Raw genomic sequence first — 14,119 nt, forward strand, 5'->3', positions numbered from 1 at the left:
ATACTAGTAAGTATAATTATGGTAATTGTGTTAAGAGACTACATGTGTGTGTGTCCATAATTGCTTTGTGCACCTCAACTATTCAGCATTTCAACTTCATGCTCCTTGCCAAACTATGTATGTTTGCAAACTCTCTGCATCATCTTTACTTCATACCAGATTGAGCAGAGCACATTTACCCTAAACTGGCAAAATCTGCCAAGCTGGCTGCACCTGCAGGGGCATTACTAGTGGAGACACAGATGTGATCATTGCACTCCACTTGGCTTCTCAGGCTGCACTTGGGAGTACCGTGTCCAGTCCCAGTCCCCACAGTTCAAGAAAGACGTGGACAGACTGAAGAGGGCCCAAAGGAGGCCCACAGAGATGAAAAAAAAAAAATCTATATATAACCTTATAAATATATATGCATTTATTAATTGAATTTGCTCATCTTACTACGCCAATATACCTGCACATTCAACTGATTATCCAACATGACTCCCAAGAACTTTTTAGGGTTGCTGCTTCCCTGTCCCAATTTGTGATGTCTAACAACTTGCAATTCTAGATTTTACATTTGAATCAAAACACTATGTTGCAAATGCTTTTCAATAGACATTATGACACTTAGCAATCTGAAGCATGAATAAATTAATATTGCTACATCTATAAGCCATCAAGGCAAAAATAATTTTCTTCCATAATTATAACTGTTTTTAAATTCCTTACTTCGCAGTGGCTCACAAAACTAACCTCCAAAACTTTCACCAAGGAAAGTTAATACTAGTCCATTGGGACAGGAGACGTTCAAACTTGGGAAAGCAAGAGCATTTGACATCACTTGTGTTTGGGAAGCTGATTCTTCCATTCCCATCTACAGAATGAAACATGAATTAGTTTTATTCCACAATTTAAAAGAATAAAGAAAAAATTAGCCTACGGATATCAGTTTTAACTAAACACTGGAAAAAAAGTGCTTTCTACCACTCATTTTTAACATTTTGAGAGTTTAAGGAATCTGAAGTGGAAACATTAGCTTATTTTCTTTGATTATGCTATTCTTCTCTCATTCCTTTTATTAACCCTTGAAGAACAGCCCTTCCTGACTTTATTCATTTTGCTGAATCATTACGCTGTCTTATGCACAGTGTCAAAATGAGATGACAATAAATGATAATGTGAAGCAGCAGAGCATTAAATAATTCTTGAAGTTGCACATGAGTTATTTTACCTATAACCATTAGAAGAGCACAAAAGATAAGTAGAGCAGTGCTGCCGAGTCGCTGCAAAAACAGCACTGACTGGAGAAGGGGACAGAAAGGACCGTTAGGCAGTCAAAATGTGTAATCCTCTTTGCACTGCCCTGTAGTGGAAACTCTTCTGATGACCAGAAAAGATGAGGTTTACCTAAGGAGGGTCTGAAGACCCTGGAACATTTGGAAAAAAGCACGGCAATGAATCCTTTGATGTCACCCCCTCAAAAACCTATGTGACAATGAAGTACACTATGCCGGTAGTCATAAGATGAAAACAGTTTTGGGTTCCAGACAGAGGTACCAGAGAGAACTTGTCCTGGACTTACCCCATATTCTTGATTTTTAGGAATAGAAATAAAATATAGGGAAAAATTGGCAGATGTTTCGCCACCTGTTTTTCAACATGTAGGATGGTACATTTTATGGCTACTTTGCATAATATTACTGGGCAATTAAGGGTACTCTCAATACAAAAAGATCATAGTCACAGGATCAAGAGGTAGAAGTCACAGAATAGGGCAGAAGTAACCCTTAGTTCTCATCTACTTCTCCCTGTTTAATGGTTAAAAAAAACCCAAAAAACAAAAACCAAAAAACAGAAAAAAGAAAAATCAAGTATACCTGTATTGTTAGAGAAAACTGCTAATGCAACCTCTTCTGAAAATTTCCAGGGCTGGAGGTTTTCTGACAAACTGTTCAGGGCTTTACCCTGACTAACCTTACTGACGCTCTCCTGTCGGTTAGCCTGAACCTCTCTTGCAGAAAATTACTTCTGATTATTTTTTTTGATTATACAAGCTAGCATAGAAGAAGATGGTGTCCCTTTAACTCTTTGAAGAGGGCTATTCTGTCTCCCAGCTCTAGACCAAACAAACACAAACCAAGCCTTTTAATCTTTCCTCACCAGTCAAGTTTTCCAGACCTCTGATCCTCCTTGGGACTTTCCTTAAAACTTGCCAGTGTGGCCCTTATTTTTCTTGCAGTGCAGTACCCATAACTGGAAACAGCACTTCAACTGAGGCCCTACCAGCCCCGAATGGAAATAACCTGACGTTTTTAGCAGGCTATACTCCTGATGCACCTCAGCGCGGTCTTTGCCCTTCTCACAGCAAGATGGCATTGTTGACTTGCGTATAGCTTGCAATCCGTTGCAACTCTCAGACCCTTCTCTATAGAACTGTTACCGACAGAACTGTTACCCATTCTGTAGACATATACTGATAATTCATAAGTAATTGTAGAACCTAGCGCTTACTCTTACTGAATTGCATCCTATTTTACAGACCATGCCCATGTCAAGTTTGCTTCAGATTCTAATCCTGCCCTCCAAAATACTTGCAGAGCCACACAGCCAGGTGCTGTACACACTGACATAGATACTCTCTGTTTTAAGACATTCTAAACCAAACAGTAAATAGCCTTTTGGAAGAAGAGGAGAAACTTAGATATCCTCCTGGCAGAATTTTAATGGTAGGGGGGGTTGGTTTGCGCTGCACAGTTGCAGTATGTTATGCTGAGTGCTGTTTGGCAGCTCCCTACACCACTTTCCATGCTCACACTCTCTAAATACCTAGCTAAACTTGTTGAAATTCAGTCAGTGGGCCCTTTTGTGGATATGGACAGGATCCGTGTGGAAACAAGAGCCACAGCATTACTGCATCCACTAGGTACCAGAGAAGCAGCATAGGTACATCGTGTTTAGAGTCTTCCAAGGCTATCCTTACAACTCTCAACAAGCATGTGTTCATTCTTGTCTTTCTTATTACTGTCTCCTCTCATTTGCTTTGTGATGGAAGCTATCACTTGTTTCTGATAAACCTGCACTGGATTTAACCCTTCTTTTCCATACTGCCCATTCTACCTCTTTGAACAGTTCAGTCCAGCTCTGTCAACAGAATTATGATCTCCATTCAACCTCCCTTGCCAAGGGAGCCGAGAAGATATTTCATAAGTCTCTGGTGAAGGCATAGCAAGAGTGACTTTGAGAGAAGCTGCCAAAAGGAACCAGAGTAGACAAAAGACCAATTTTCCAAGACATAGTTCTGAAAAAGAAACATTCCAATCTTTAGACCAGAAAGTGGTGAATGTTTTCAGGGCAGCGCCCTAGACAATGGTAACAAGAACTGAAGTGGAGTTTCATGAAATGCCTCTGGGATTGGAAGCCACCACAGTTTGATGGACTAGTGCTAATTTTCCACGGATAAATTCTGAGGAACAGGACAACAGAGAAAACAGTGGAGGAAAAGAGCTGGTGCCACTCATGTTCTTTACGTATCATCCGCTAGTCTATGGAAGAAGCAGAACACAAGAGGAAGGAATGACCAGGTTAATGGAAAATAATCAGTCACAACAAGTATTATATGCAGTAGATTGGACTTAAATTTAGTTCAGTGTGAGAACTGGGACATTCCACTAGCAGTTCTTCCTGCATCATTTCAGCCATACTTGATTAAAGATGGAACAAAGTAGGGGGAAAATTAGAACACACTACTATATGCTTCAAGTACTTTTGCAGTTAGCCTGGAAAGATATTAAGAACCACGTTATCTAGAAATGCTACGAATTTTGTAACTTGATCTAGTTACAAAATCTAGAAATTTGTAACTTGATCAGGTTAAAAGGGATAGCTTTTTATCATAACTATCATTAAAGAATTAACCCAGACTGTATTTTAGAGCATTAGTGTAACTGTTTATGACCTCATTGCTTTCTGCGCTGATTACACCTGTTTTCAGAAGACTGTCCTTTCTTAAACTGAAGGTGGTAACTAAAATGGTTCTCAATACTATTTATGTTCATTTCTGTCCTTCTTTCAGAGTTTGTTCTGTATTTTAATTGTGTCCATTTCTGGGACACTGCTGGTTGGAGAAAACAGCACCAAAACAGAAAAGAAGTTATAACAGCTCAAATAAAAAAATCCTGCATCCTCTTCCACCATCCTGTTAATATCTCCTCCCATATTTCTTTGAGAACTTTTCATTTAACTCATACTCTGGCTGATCTGCGAGACCACTGGAACAAACAAACCTCCTGTGGCTGCCTATAATATTTTGCCAATAGTTACCTAATGACCTGAAATAATCTAGGTTACTCATTTTACAGAGGGGAACTTGTGACCCATTTCTGAACTGATACGGCCTCCCTCCCTCACATGCTTTAATGCCTCAAAGTTTTTCCTAGAGCTCTGTGGAAGATGTTAAAAGATTAATTACTGTGAATTTCTGAGGCACACGGCCCTGTAATTCCTGTATTACTCTATGCGAAGTATTCCATAACAGAAATTTGGAGTCTGCTTTTGAAACATCATCCATTCTGTCCTGTGATAGAAGTACTTCAGTTACAGGCAGAAGGAACTTCTCCAAGTTGCTGCTCCCTGACTTGTGATCAGCTGGGAAGACCAAACTGCAGACCAAGCTTTTGCAAAACCATCTCCACTAATTTACTGGTTGGTTAGACTTTCCCATACAGGTTTTGGACAGCACAGAAAAGTTCTCCTCCCTGGTTAATCTAAAAATTAATTTCTAGAGCAGTTATAGTCACTGAGATATTAATAATGTAACAGGTAACTGTAAAGCTAAAATTGACAAAAGTATGTCAACCATGGAAAAGAAGACACGCTGCTTTACATCAAGCTTCATTAACAGCTGCCAATACGTACATCTGAGAACAACTGGAAGAGTAAAACATATTCATAGAAGCACCACAAATTGTTAGGAACTTGTTAAGGCACAGTTCAATGCCCTATGAAAAGAGTATATGTTTCTGTTACATAACTTCATGTATTTGAATTTTTGCTAGCTTCTTTTCTGTGTTCATTGGATAATGTCTATTCTCTCACCTTTCCTTCTTCTTGCTTTACCAGGTCCTCAGGTGATGGAACGCCTATTTTGCTATGGCTTGTTTTTTTAGATGACAGAGGTTTGCCTGATTTTTGTTTGATGGACTTATCTTTTTTTCCTGAAGCTGATGTAACAGGAGAAATTACGGTTGGAATATGAACAGAAGGGATGTTCAGAATTCTTGCTAGGACAGGATCTGTTTCATCATCTGAAGAAGGGAAAAGTAATATTTATAATGAAATTAAATTTCGTAAATGTAGAAGGCCACATTTAATTTTTTTAGAAGATTTTGTACACTAAAATTTACCTTAGAAATAGTAACCTCAGTGGGTGAGTTTATTATTTCAGATAGAGGGACTGAATATATGAAATTATTTAGAAAATCTTTCCAAAAAATGACTCATCAGCTTAAAAGACATCTCAAAACTGTTGCTTCCCACAGGTCATCACTTGTCTCTCAAAAATAGAAAATAAAATTTTAAAAATTCTCTGTTACCTCCAGAGTACTTAAGATAGGGGAAGACATTTTGAGTCTAGTATCTAGGAAATGATTGCTGTTGCTATGTTTATCATGGGGCTGATCCAGCATGGACCAACTCTAGTAGTTTTGCACTATATAGCTTTATTTTGCTATAATGAATCAAAAAGATTCTGATGATCTAGACCTGCTAAGACTCTCCCAATTCTTAAGGGCTGAGCAGGGCAGCACACTAAGCACATTGGCAGGACGTAGTCACGTTGCCTTCCAAAACAGTTTCTTGAAAATAAAAATGATACAAACTAAGATTTTCTGTAAAACATTGTTTCAATGAACTGACACTTCTCTTTAATCAGAAAGCCTCATCCAGCACTAACCTTAATGCTTTTTTGAAAGATTTTTTTTTTTATCACCTTTTCTTGCTTGAAGGCAGCCTAAGTCCCAAATCTACAACTCATGAAATAGCACCTTGTTTGCCATCCAGACAATTTAAACAATTGATTTCTTTTTTGTTTTGGAGAGCTTGTTACCCCAGATGGAGGGACTTGCTATCCACCTCTTAAACACACCCATATAGATAAGAAGTGAAAACATCAGTAAGCAAAACACAATGATCACAGAAACCATCTTTTTTAAATAAATAAAGCAAGCTTGTTTTGCTTAGTAGTTTCTACAAAGTATGAAGTTTAACAGTATGTCAGTAATAACAAGAATTTTCTTTAGGAAGATTTCGGAAAATCTTTTTTTTTGTGGTTTTTTTTTGTGTTTTGTTTGTTGGTTTTTTGTTTTTTTTTGTAAAATTACATTTTAATTCTGCTTTTTCCAATGAACAACATTAAGTAATGTGAGAACTGATACACCAGTCAATGAAAAGTTAAATAACCCATTGATAAATGGCAAGCCAGATCACATTCAGACAAAGAAAGGAAGGAATCCATCCAGAAGCATGCTCGGGTGGCGCAACACCAATGAAGTGTTAATACATTTTTGGCTGAAAAAGATAAAAGGTAGGCCTAAGTGCTGCTATGCCCACTGTTTCCAGAAAGGTTTTGGCCTAGATGGTTTCAGCTCTGCAAATAAGAAAATGCAGACGCCACATTAAAAATAAAAGTTCTAAGCTACTACAAAGGCTGCCTGCAAGTTCATTTGCCTTATGGATGATTCTGGATTTACGGCAACTGCAAAGGTGACCCAACATTCAAGACTCTGAGGCTTAAAGAAACTCAAAGAACATGTGGTGATAAAGTCCTATTTAGGAGCCCATGGATAACGAGCCTTCCACCTTAGTTTTTAAGCCTACAATCTCAGTTTATTTTGGTGCCAGCATGAGGGAGTCACAGAGATACCTGAATATAGCCGTGGCCTTTAGCCCGAGAGGGAAATTCAGATCCCCACAAAGATCTCATTAGCTGACATGGGCCTGATGCATGAGAGTCTGACGCTTTGTTGAGTGGCTCTGCTTTCGCATACAAAATGCACGCTGCATGGCTTCCACAGCTTATTGGAAGCCCGAGGAAAGATGAAATCTGTTTTATTTGTAATATGTTAGAGATAAATTCTCAGCTAGTTATATAAAATAGGGAAGTTTAAAATTCTCCATGGGTTCCATTCTGATACACATTTATTAGACAGCATGGCCATGGAATAAACAAGTAGTAGCACCCACCTCCAGGTGGACAGTGAGAAGAAACAGCTGACTAATAAACTTTGACAGAGCTAGTGCTCCACAGAGAAGCAGGATAGCCAAAATGAAGGTTTCTGAGGCAACTGTCCAATAAAATCATTAGTGAATGTAATCCATCTTGTCAGATGAGTATACATATCCATGTGAACACTGCAAACTGTGTATAAGGAAGTTCTTATATATCGTGAGGGAAGCTATCCTGCACAGCTGCCCATGCTGTGAAGTGGAGCACACTCCGCTTCAGATGACACTACTTTCCAGAGTGCTGAATTTAGGAACAGAAGCTACTATAGGCTTTTGACCCCTAAGGAAATTTCACCTATCCCTTTACGCTGGTTGCTCTGAAAAATGAGAACATAATGTCCGAGGGTAACAGTGAGAAAGAGTGGGTTGCTGAGACTGAGGAAAAGTGTCTTTAGAAATCTTGAGAGAGATGGGAAATTCCAGGGGGCTGTCAGATTAAGGAAGGTTTCCTTCCTTCTGCACACACATACAGATTTCTAGCACTTGGAATTGTACATCATTTCATCGAGGTACAAAGAGCAAGTGCAAAGGTTCTATAATAGCCAGAGGTGAAAGCCCTGCTGGTGCTCAAGCACTGCCAGATTCACAGAGCGATGAGGAGCTTACTGCTAAGCCTGGCTGTAAGGTGGTTTGAAGTTAGAGTTTGCTCATGCTACAGAAAACGAATAATAACATTTAAAAAACGATATAAAAAAAGATGCATAAATCTGGCAAACAGCCTGAGGGTTTTCTGTCATCTTAGCTTCCCTAAAAGGAAGATGGAAGAGATAAAAATGAGAAAACCCATAAGAATAATGAGAATTAGAGAGGTTCCAGATAAATGATTTCAGTAATGCAGGGAAACTGAGTAATTTGCACCAAATTTAACCAATTGTGGGAGAGAAACTGCAGATTACATGGCATACCATTCTACATTAGGGAAGGCTGGCATATGAGAACAGTCCTTATAAGCCAGAATATTTCTGGTCGGAGTTTTTCTGAGCACTTACAATGGAATCACCCACAAGGGGAATTAGGCATAAGCAAGTGATTGTAGAAAAACTGCAGAAGATCAAAGAATGCCAGTCAGCAGCGCAGCACTAAAGCCCAACGAGGCAAGGACTATTCTAGTGTAAAACAGGATGCTTATGGCAGATGTGAAAGAGCCTGAACATTATAGCTGACATGCAGGTGTTTAATTAGACATGTCTCTTATGCCAAGGTACAAGTTTTTACAGTTGATTACATTGTGAATGCTCTCTTGGCCCAAGTTTTAAAAGTCCTTTTTTAGGAATCAATTTGTAAAATGTATTTGAATAATCAAAACTGAGTGTACAGTTGAATGGTTTACCAGAGTCCACACAAAGATGCATTCAATTAAATGTTTTCATATTAGAAGAGCTGAAAAATGCTGGGATTATTTTCTGATCAGAGGAGGGTTTCACTTTTATCCGTATGATGGTTTCAGTGGTCTTTCAAATGTAATGGAAACAAAAAGCTCTTGCTAAAAGCAGACGCTATTTTCACTGTGGTTTTGTGAAGCAATTGCTTCCAGTTGGTGAATGTGTTTATTGAAAGGTTGAGAGAAATCCCTCATTATGTCTGCACAACTGTAACCTAAAATCCAACTCCTAATGTAAAATGAAAGTTCCATAATCACCTATATAATTTTACAAAAATATTATTTCTTGGAAAACCAAGAAGACTCCTCAGCAAATCGCATTTTCTTTGGCTCAAACTGATTGGCTGATTTTGCTGGGCTACTTAATAACAATACTTGCAAGTTTCTCCCTGCACTGCTCTGTTTTCACAGTAAGCAAAAAAGCATGGAGACCTCCCTCCATTTTGAAATTTGAATCATAGAATATTCTTGACAAATGTAATCTCATCTCGAGCCTTGCTGAAAATTCCCCACCATGTAGTAACAGCTGCTGAGAAAGGCAGAATTGCATGCAACAAATTATTGGGTTAGGGAGCATATGAAGGAAAAAAAAAGAAAAAGAAAAGATTTCCCCCCATGCTTCTCAAATATCCCACTTCTATTTGCTTATTTTACCTGCTGTCTTCCCTGTAGGTCCGTAATAGCTCAGGGACAGCTGGATTCCATTTTCCAAGGTGGCTGAAAAAGATCCAAACTTGCTCACAGCTTTCTTTTGATTTTTCAATTTTCCTTTAAAAAAAAATCAGAATTAATTTTAAAGATGGCAACCATACCAAACCACCCGACCTGCAAAGCCATGGCCAGTGGAACAGTGGCACCTCAGTGTGGATGACTAACCTGTAAAATAGACTAGTACAGGATGGGGAAAACTTGATCCATTCATAGGGCAATATATAATAGTCAGTTTTGTGTAACATAGCTGTGATTTTTCATCTAGAAATTGCATTCTAATTAGCTGTGTGGGAAAACAGCTTTAACAGCAACAACTAGTGAAAAGTCTTTGTGAATTTAAACAGGAGAAGGATCCTTGTTTCTGTTCCCTGCTTGCCTGAAAAGAATGCTAAACTGCTAATTTCTATCATGTGCCCTACGCACTAATAAAAGTCACTGTCCTCAGATATTGTCAACAGGGACCCAGTGAAAGTGGCCTCAGATGCTAGCATGCTGGTGACTGGAAGTACCGTTCGGCAGACCCCAGAAAGTTACAGGTCTACTTTCAGAAAAGCAGACAAGAAACATTTCATCTGTGGAAGGGATGCAAATTTTCTATTCAGACAACCTACAGTTACATCACTGGTGGCTGCTGAAGCCGAGGAGCAAGAGCAAGATGCTTTCTGACACTGATGAAGATTAAAAGAGCTTGCACATGAAAAGTTATACTTTCCCAATACTCTTCAGTTCAGTGAGAGCAATTCCATAGTGCTTCTGGCAAACATATACACAGATTCTTACAGACTGACCTCCTTCTTGGAAGCACTTTCACCTGGGTTCAGCAAAGATATAGATTCAATCCTTTTGGAGTCTTAGCAACATGTCAACCAGCAGCCGTTGCTGTGGTCATCTGACCCACAAAAAGAGGCCCAGTTCAAAGGGAGAATCTTCCCTATCATGGGCTGACATGTATTCTGGTCATAATGGATGTGATTCAGTTTGCATCTTCTTAGGCCACATTAAGATCTGAAGGAATCCTCCAGGAAAGAAGAAAATTCTTTTCTTAAGGAATGGTGACTCTTTTAATTGATTTCCTTGCTTTGGAAAAGAGACTGGTTTGCACCTGGTGACCTATATTGTGCTTCTACATCTTGGTAAGATACCTCTACATGGTGCCAACTGGATTTTTATTTCTATTTACAGAACACTGATCTTTCTTACCTTCTGCCAGTAGCAGGAATTTACTGTTAGTTGATAAGGTTTGCATCCAATTACTAAGTACAACAAACTATTAATGATTTACATCAGTGATGTCAATCCACTAACCCGATCTAACGTTCTGTTCTTCATTAATTTCTTGCACTTCAATTTCTTCTAAGGTTTTTTTGGGGTCTGTGATATGAATGAAGAAATTATGGTTGTCTTTTACCACTTTCGCTTTTACCAAAGTTAGACCTGCAAAGCAATGGAGTACTGTTATTGCTCCCACCACGCTTCAGAAATGCCTCACACCCCAAAAAACACCTGCACCCACAACCATAAAGCACACAAAAAAGAAAATTGTTCAGAACTGGAGTGAATTGCTCAGCAGTAGACCAAGACGACAAAATTAAGGTTAGCTGAGTTTAGACTAAATATTCAAAACCATCCTGACAATTAGATCTGAGAGGCTGCAGAATAACTCTGTTGCTTAGGTATATCACATTTGACTGGACAAATTATTGGAATGTGTTCTGGAAATATCATGCATCAGTTGCCATTGAACAGATAAATATGAACTGATTTTTCTCCATGTCTAATTTTCTGATAATTTATTTATCTATCACTTGTTAACATACTACAGGGAAATGTAAATATTAGTAGTGATAGAGGCTAATATGGAATTACATGGTACCCTCATAATGTCTTTAACCGAATTTCTACTAGTGAGACATGAAAAAGAATTTATGGAGAAGAAACTATATCATCAATTAGTGAATGATTCAAAGCAAAGAATAAAGAATTAAAGAATCACCTTTTACAAATTCTATCTTCTCTACCTGAATCTGTCCTCCATCAGATGGGAAAAGATACTGATTGGTTCCTGTCACTTGAATGAGATCCTCTCCTGTATTGTAGCCAAGAAACTGGAAAAAGTTTCAGATTACGTGAAATAAGGAAGGCAGAAGCCATGAAAGATGTAAATGAAGGGCAGATCACCACGATCACCACCATGCTGGTCAACATTTTTGGCTTAGATATTTAACTAATGTAATAGTGACTTTAGCAAATACACAGCATGCTATTCTTATATTCAAATAATTTCTCAGTTACTAACTGGAGTAACTTGTTACACATGAGAGCAGAATCTGGGAGCCACCATGGAAACTGAAGAGTAGCAAGTAGACTGATGGCTTAAGATATCATGGAAGGGAAAGAAAAACTCTGGCCAAGTACAAAGACATAAAGTACAATGCCATCGGATCAGATAAAGAGCAGACAAAGATTCAGCTTTCCACCCTCTAGAGTTTTGAATTCAGACACTGTAAATCTGATTCTTAGACTGCTGTGCCTTCCAAAGAGCCACTAATTGACAAAAATTAGGTGAGTGTACTCAAGTTACGTTCACATTGAAACGTTACATCTCTCCGAGTCTGAAGTCTGTACTCAAGCAAGTTTAGACTAAAATATATTGACCTATGCAAGTTTGGATGCAAGACCCTGCAAACACGAAGCAGCGCAAACTGGCTAAAACCTGTTTGGACAAGAGTTCCCTCTTCAAGAAATACCCTTCTGTTACTATAACAGGCAGAACAGTTAGTATTAGGGCACTCCAAGAACATAAATTTTGCACCAGGAAATAGAAGAACAGTGAACTCCTTTTATTTGATTTCCACTGTGGACAGCTAAAACTACAACTAGGTCTAGCAGTCTCCGAATGTGGGAGTTGGAACAGGTCTTTATGTTCCCCTTTCCTATGAAAATCACATTTTTAGGCAAAATGCATCCCATAATTATATTTTCCATGGGCATAAAATCAACTTATCTTTTTGTTCATGTCATATACACTAAAACCCATCCAAGTTAATTCAATAGTCTTGTGTAGGATAACCTTAAACATCAGACACTGCTTTTCAAAAGTCTTAGGAAAGCATCTGCTGCTAAAATGGTGGTGTTAAACAAGACCTGGTTAGGCTTAATTTGCCCTGGACTCCAATTTCACAACGGATGCTTTGCTGTAATCTTCGCTCTCTGTATGACATAAACAGTTAGTACTTCCCTAACGTGGTGCAATTAATATGACTCCTTACCTTATAAACTTTCTCAGGATGTGGTTTTGGGAGGCTGGGATCCTCCTGAAGGTCAGGGGCTTTTGCTGGGTCATCTTTAAACTTCTCTCTGGAAGATTTCTTGCTGGAACCTTTCCTCTCTTCATGTATTGTTATCTCCTGTCCTTTCTTTTTACCTCCCAAATTTTCTTTTTTTCCTTTTTTTTCTTCCTTAAGTAGTTCTTTCTCTAGTAATTGGTCCCGCTCCTGCTTCCAAGCCTACATTAAATGTTAGGAATTCGAAAGACTGCTGTTCTGTTTGTATGACATGATATTTCATATGTCCATGTTGAAAAGAGCACAAGTAAGCAAACTCAAAGCAATCAATGTTCTAAGTCACTCTAAGACATGTTTTTCAAATGTGCCTGAAGTTTTACAATGTTATTAACTATATTTTGCATAAAATTACTGACTCATTCAACCCACAGGATCAATCACTCTTGACCACAGGAGACGTATCAGATTATTTGTATCTTACACATTCAGTCATAAAATAATTATTTCATTGTGCGCTTTTCCCACAATGTTTATCACCAAATCAGAACGCATCGCTGCTATTAGTTTATTCCCAAAATGCAACTATGAGATAAAATGATTTTATTCTTTTACAGAAAGAGGAATGAGGTATCAATGCTGGAATTAATAACTTGTATCAGACGACATCTGAGATTTCCCAGAGTATTTAGAGATTTGTAGCATTCCATATTCCAAGCATACCAAAGCACAAGCACTTCTGTGAAAGAAATGGTAAGCATCCACAGTTACAAGTTAGGCATTAGCCTACCTTGAGCCGTGCCAGCTCAAGTTGAGTACCCAGGAATTGGTTAATACAATTTCATATCTACATTCCAATATCAGTACTTTAAGTGCAGAGCATTACACACGATAAGAAAGATGAGACATATAATGTCTGTGAGGAGTCAAAAAAAGCAGAGGATTACATCAGTTAAGCTATATTTGTGCAGATTAATGATTGTGCCAACGATAAGCCTTCAAAAAATGCGTGCTTAACACCTACCTCAGCCAGAAGCTTAGTGCATGAACCTAAGAAAGTCAATTCTGTAGTGCATGACCATGGTCTACATCTATAAAACGGGGTTCTCTGTCACAAGGGAACTACGAGTTACCATATTTACATTCTTTAACTTCAAAAAGCTGTGGATAGTGAAAGTAGGAGTTGGGTACATAAGATCCAGATTCATGGAAGTACTTAAGTTTTTATAGCTTTATAACCAGAAGACTTCAACAAGAATTAGGATATTATCCATAACTTTCATTTCCTAGTACTGCAATTAAGAATTGCTTTTGGAATGTCTAGTCTAACTCCAAACAGTCTTCCCTTAAAAAAACAACATAACTGAATCAATAAGGAATAAATTAAAGAAAACAAGAAATAAAGTATACAAAAAAAAGCCAAGAGCAGAAAATCTAAGAGGACTAGTCAAGCCTTACCTTCCTGGGAAAGCAGTGTTATTTA

The 14,119-nt window shown here is 38.3% G+C and overlaps 1 protein-coding gene across 1 annotated transcript in view; it reads right to left on the reverse strand.

The window, feature by feature from the left end:
- The window catches only part of SPAG17 (sperm associated antigen 17), a 109,832-nt gene that overhangs the window by 36,286 nt on the left and 59,427 nt on the right, over positions 1–14,119 (reverse strand). The window contains exons 20-25 of the mRNA XM_055807155.1: positions 12,625–12,861; positions 11,349–11,460; positions 10,661–10,789; positions 9,299–9,412; positions 5,077–5,285; positions 736–856 (exon numbers count right to left, since the gene is read on the reverse strand). Of these exons, the coding sequence (XP_055663130.1) occupies positions 736–856; positions 5,077–5,285; positions 9,299–9,412; positions 10,661–10,789; positions 11,349–11,460; positions 12,625–12,861 (922 nt within the window). The remainder of the gene's footprint in view (positions 1–735; positions 857–5,076; positions 5,286–9,298; positions 9,413–10,660; positions 10,790–11,348; positions 11,461–12,624; positions 12,862–14,119) is intronic.

Source organism: Falco peregrinus, chromosome 6, assembly GCF_023634155.1.
Source record: "Falco peregrinus isolate bFalPer1 chromosome 6, bFalPer1.pri, whole genome shotgun sequence".
Lineage (NCBI taxonomy): Eukaryota > Metazoa > Chordata > Aves > Falconiformes > Falconidae > Falco > Falco peregrinus.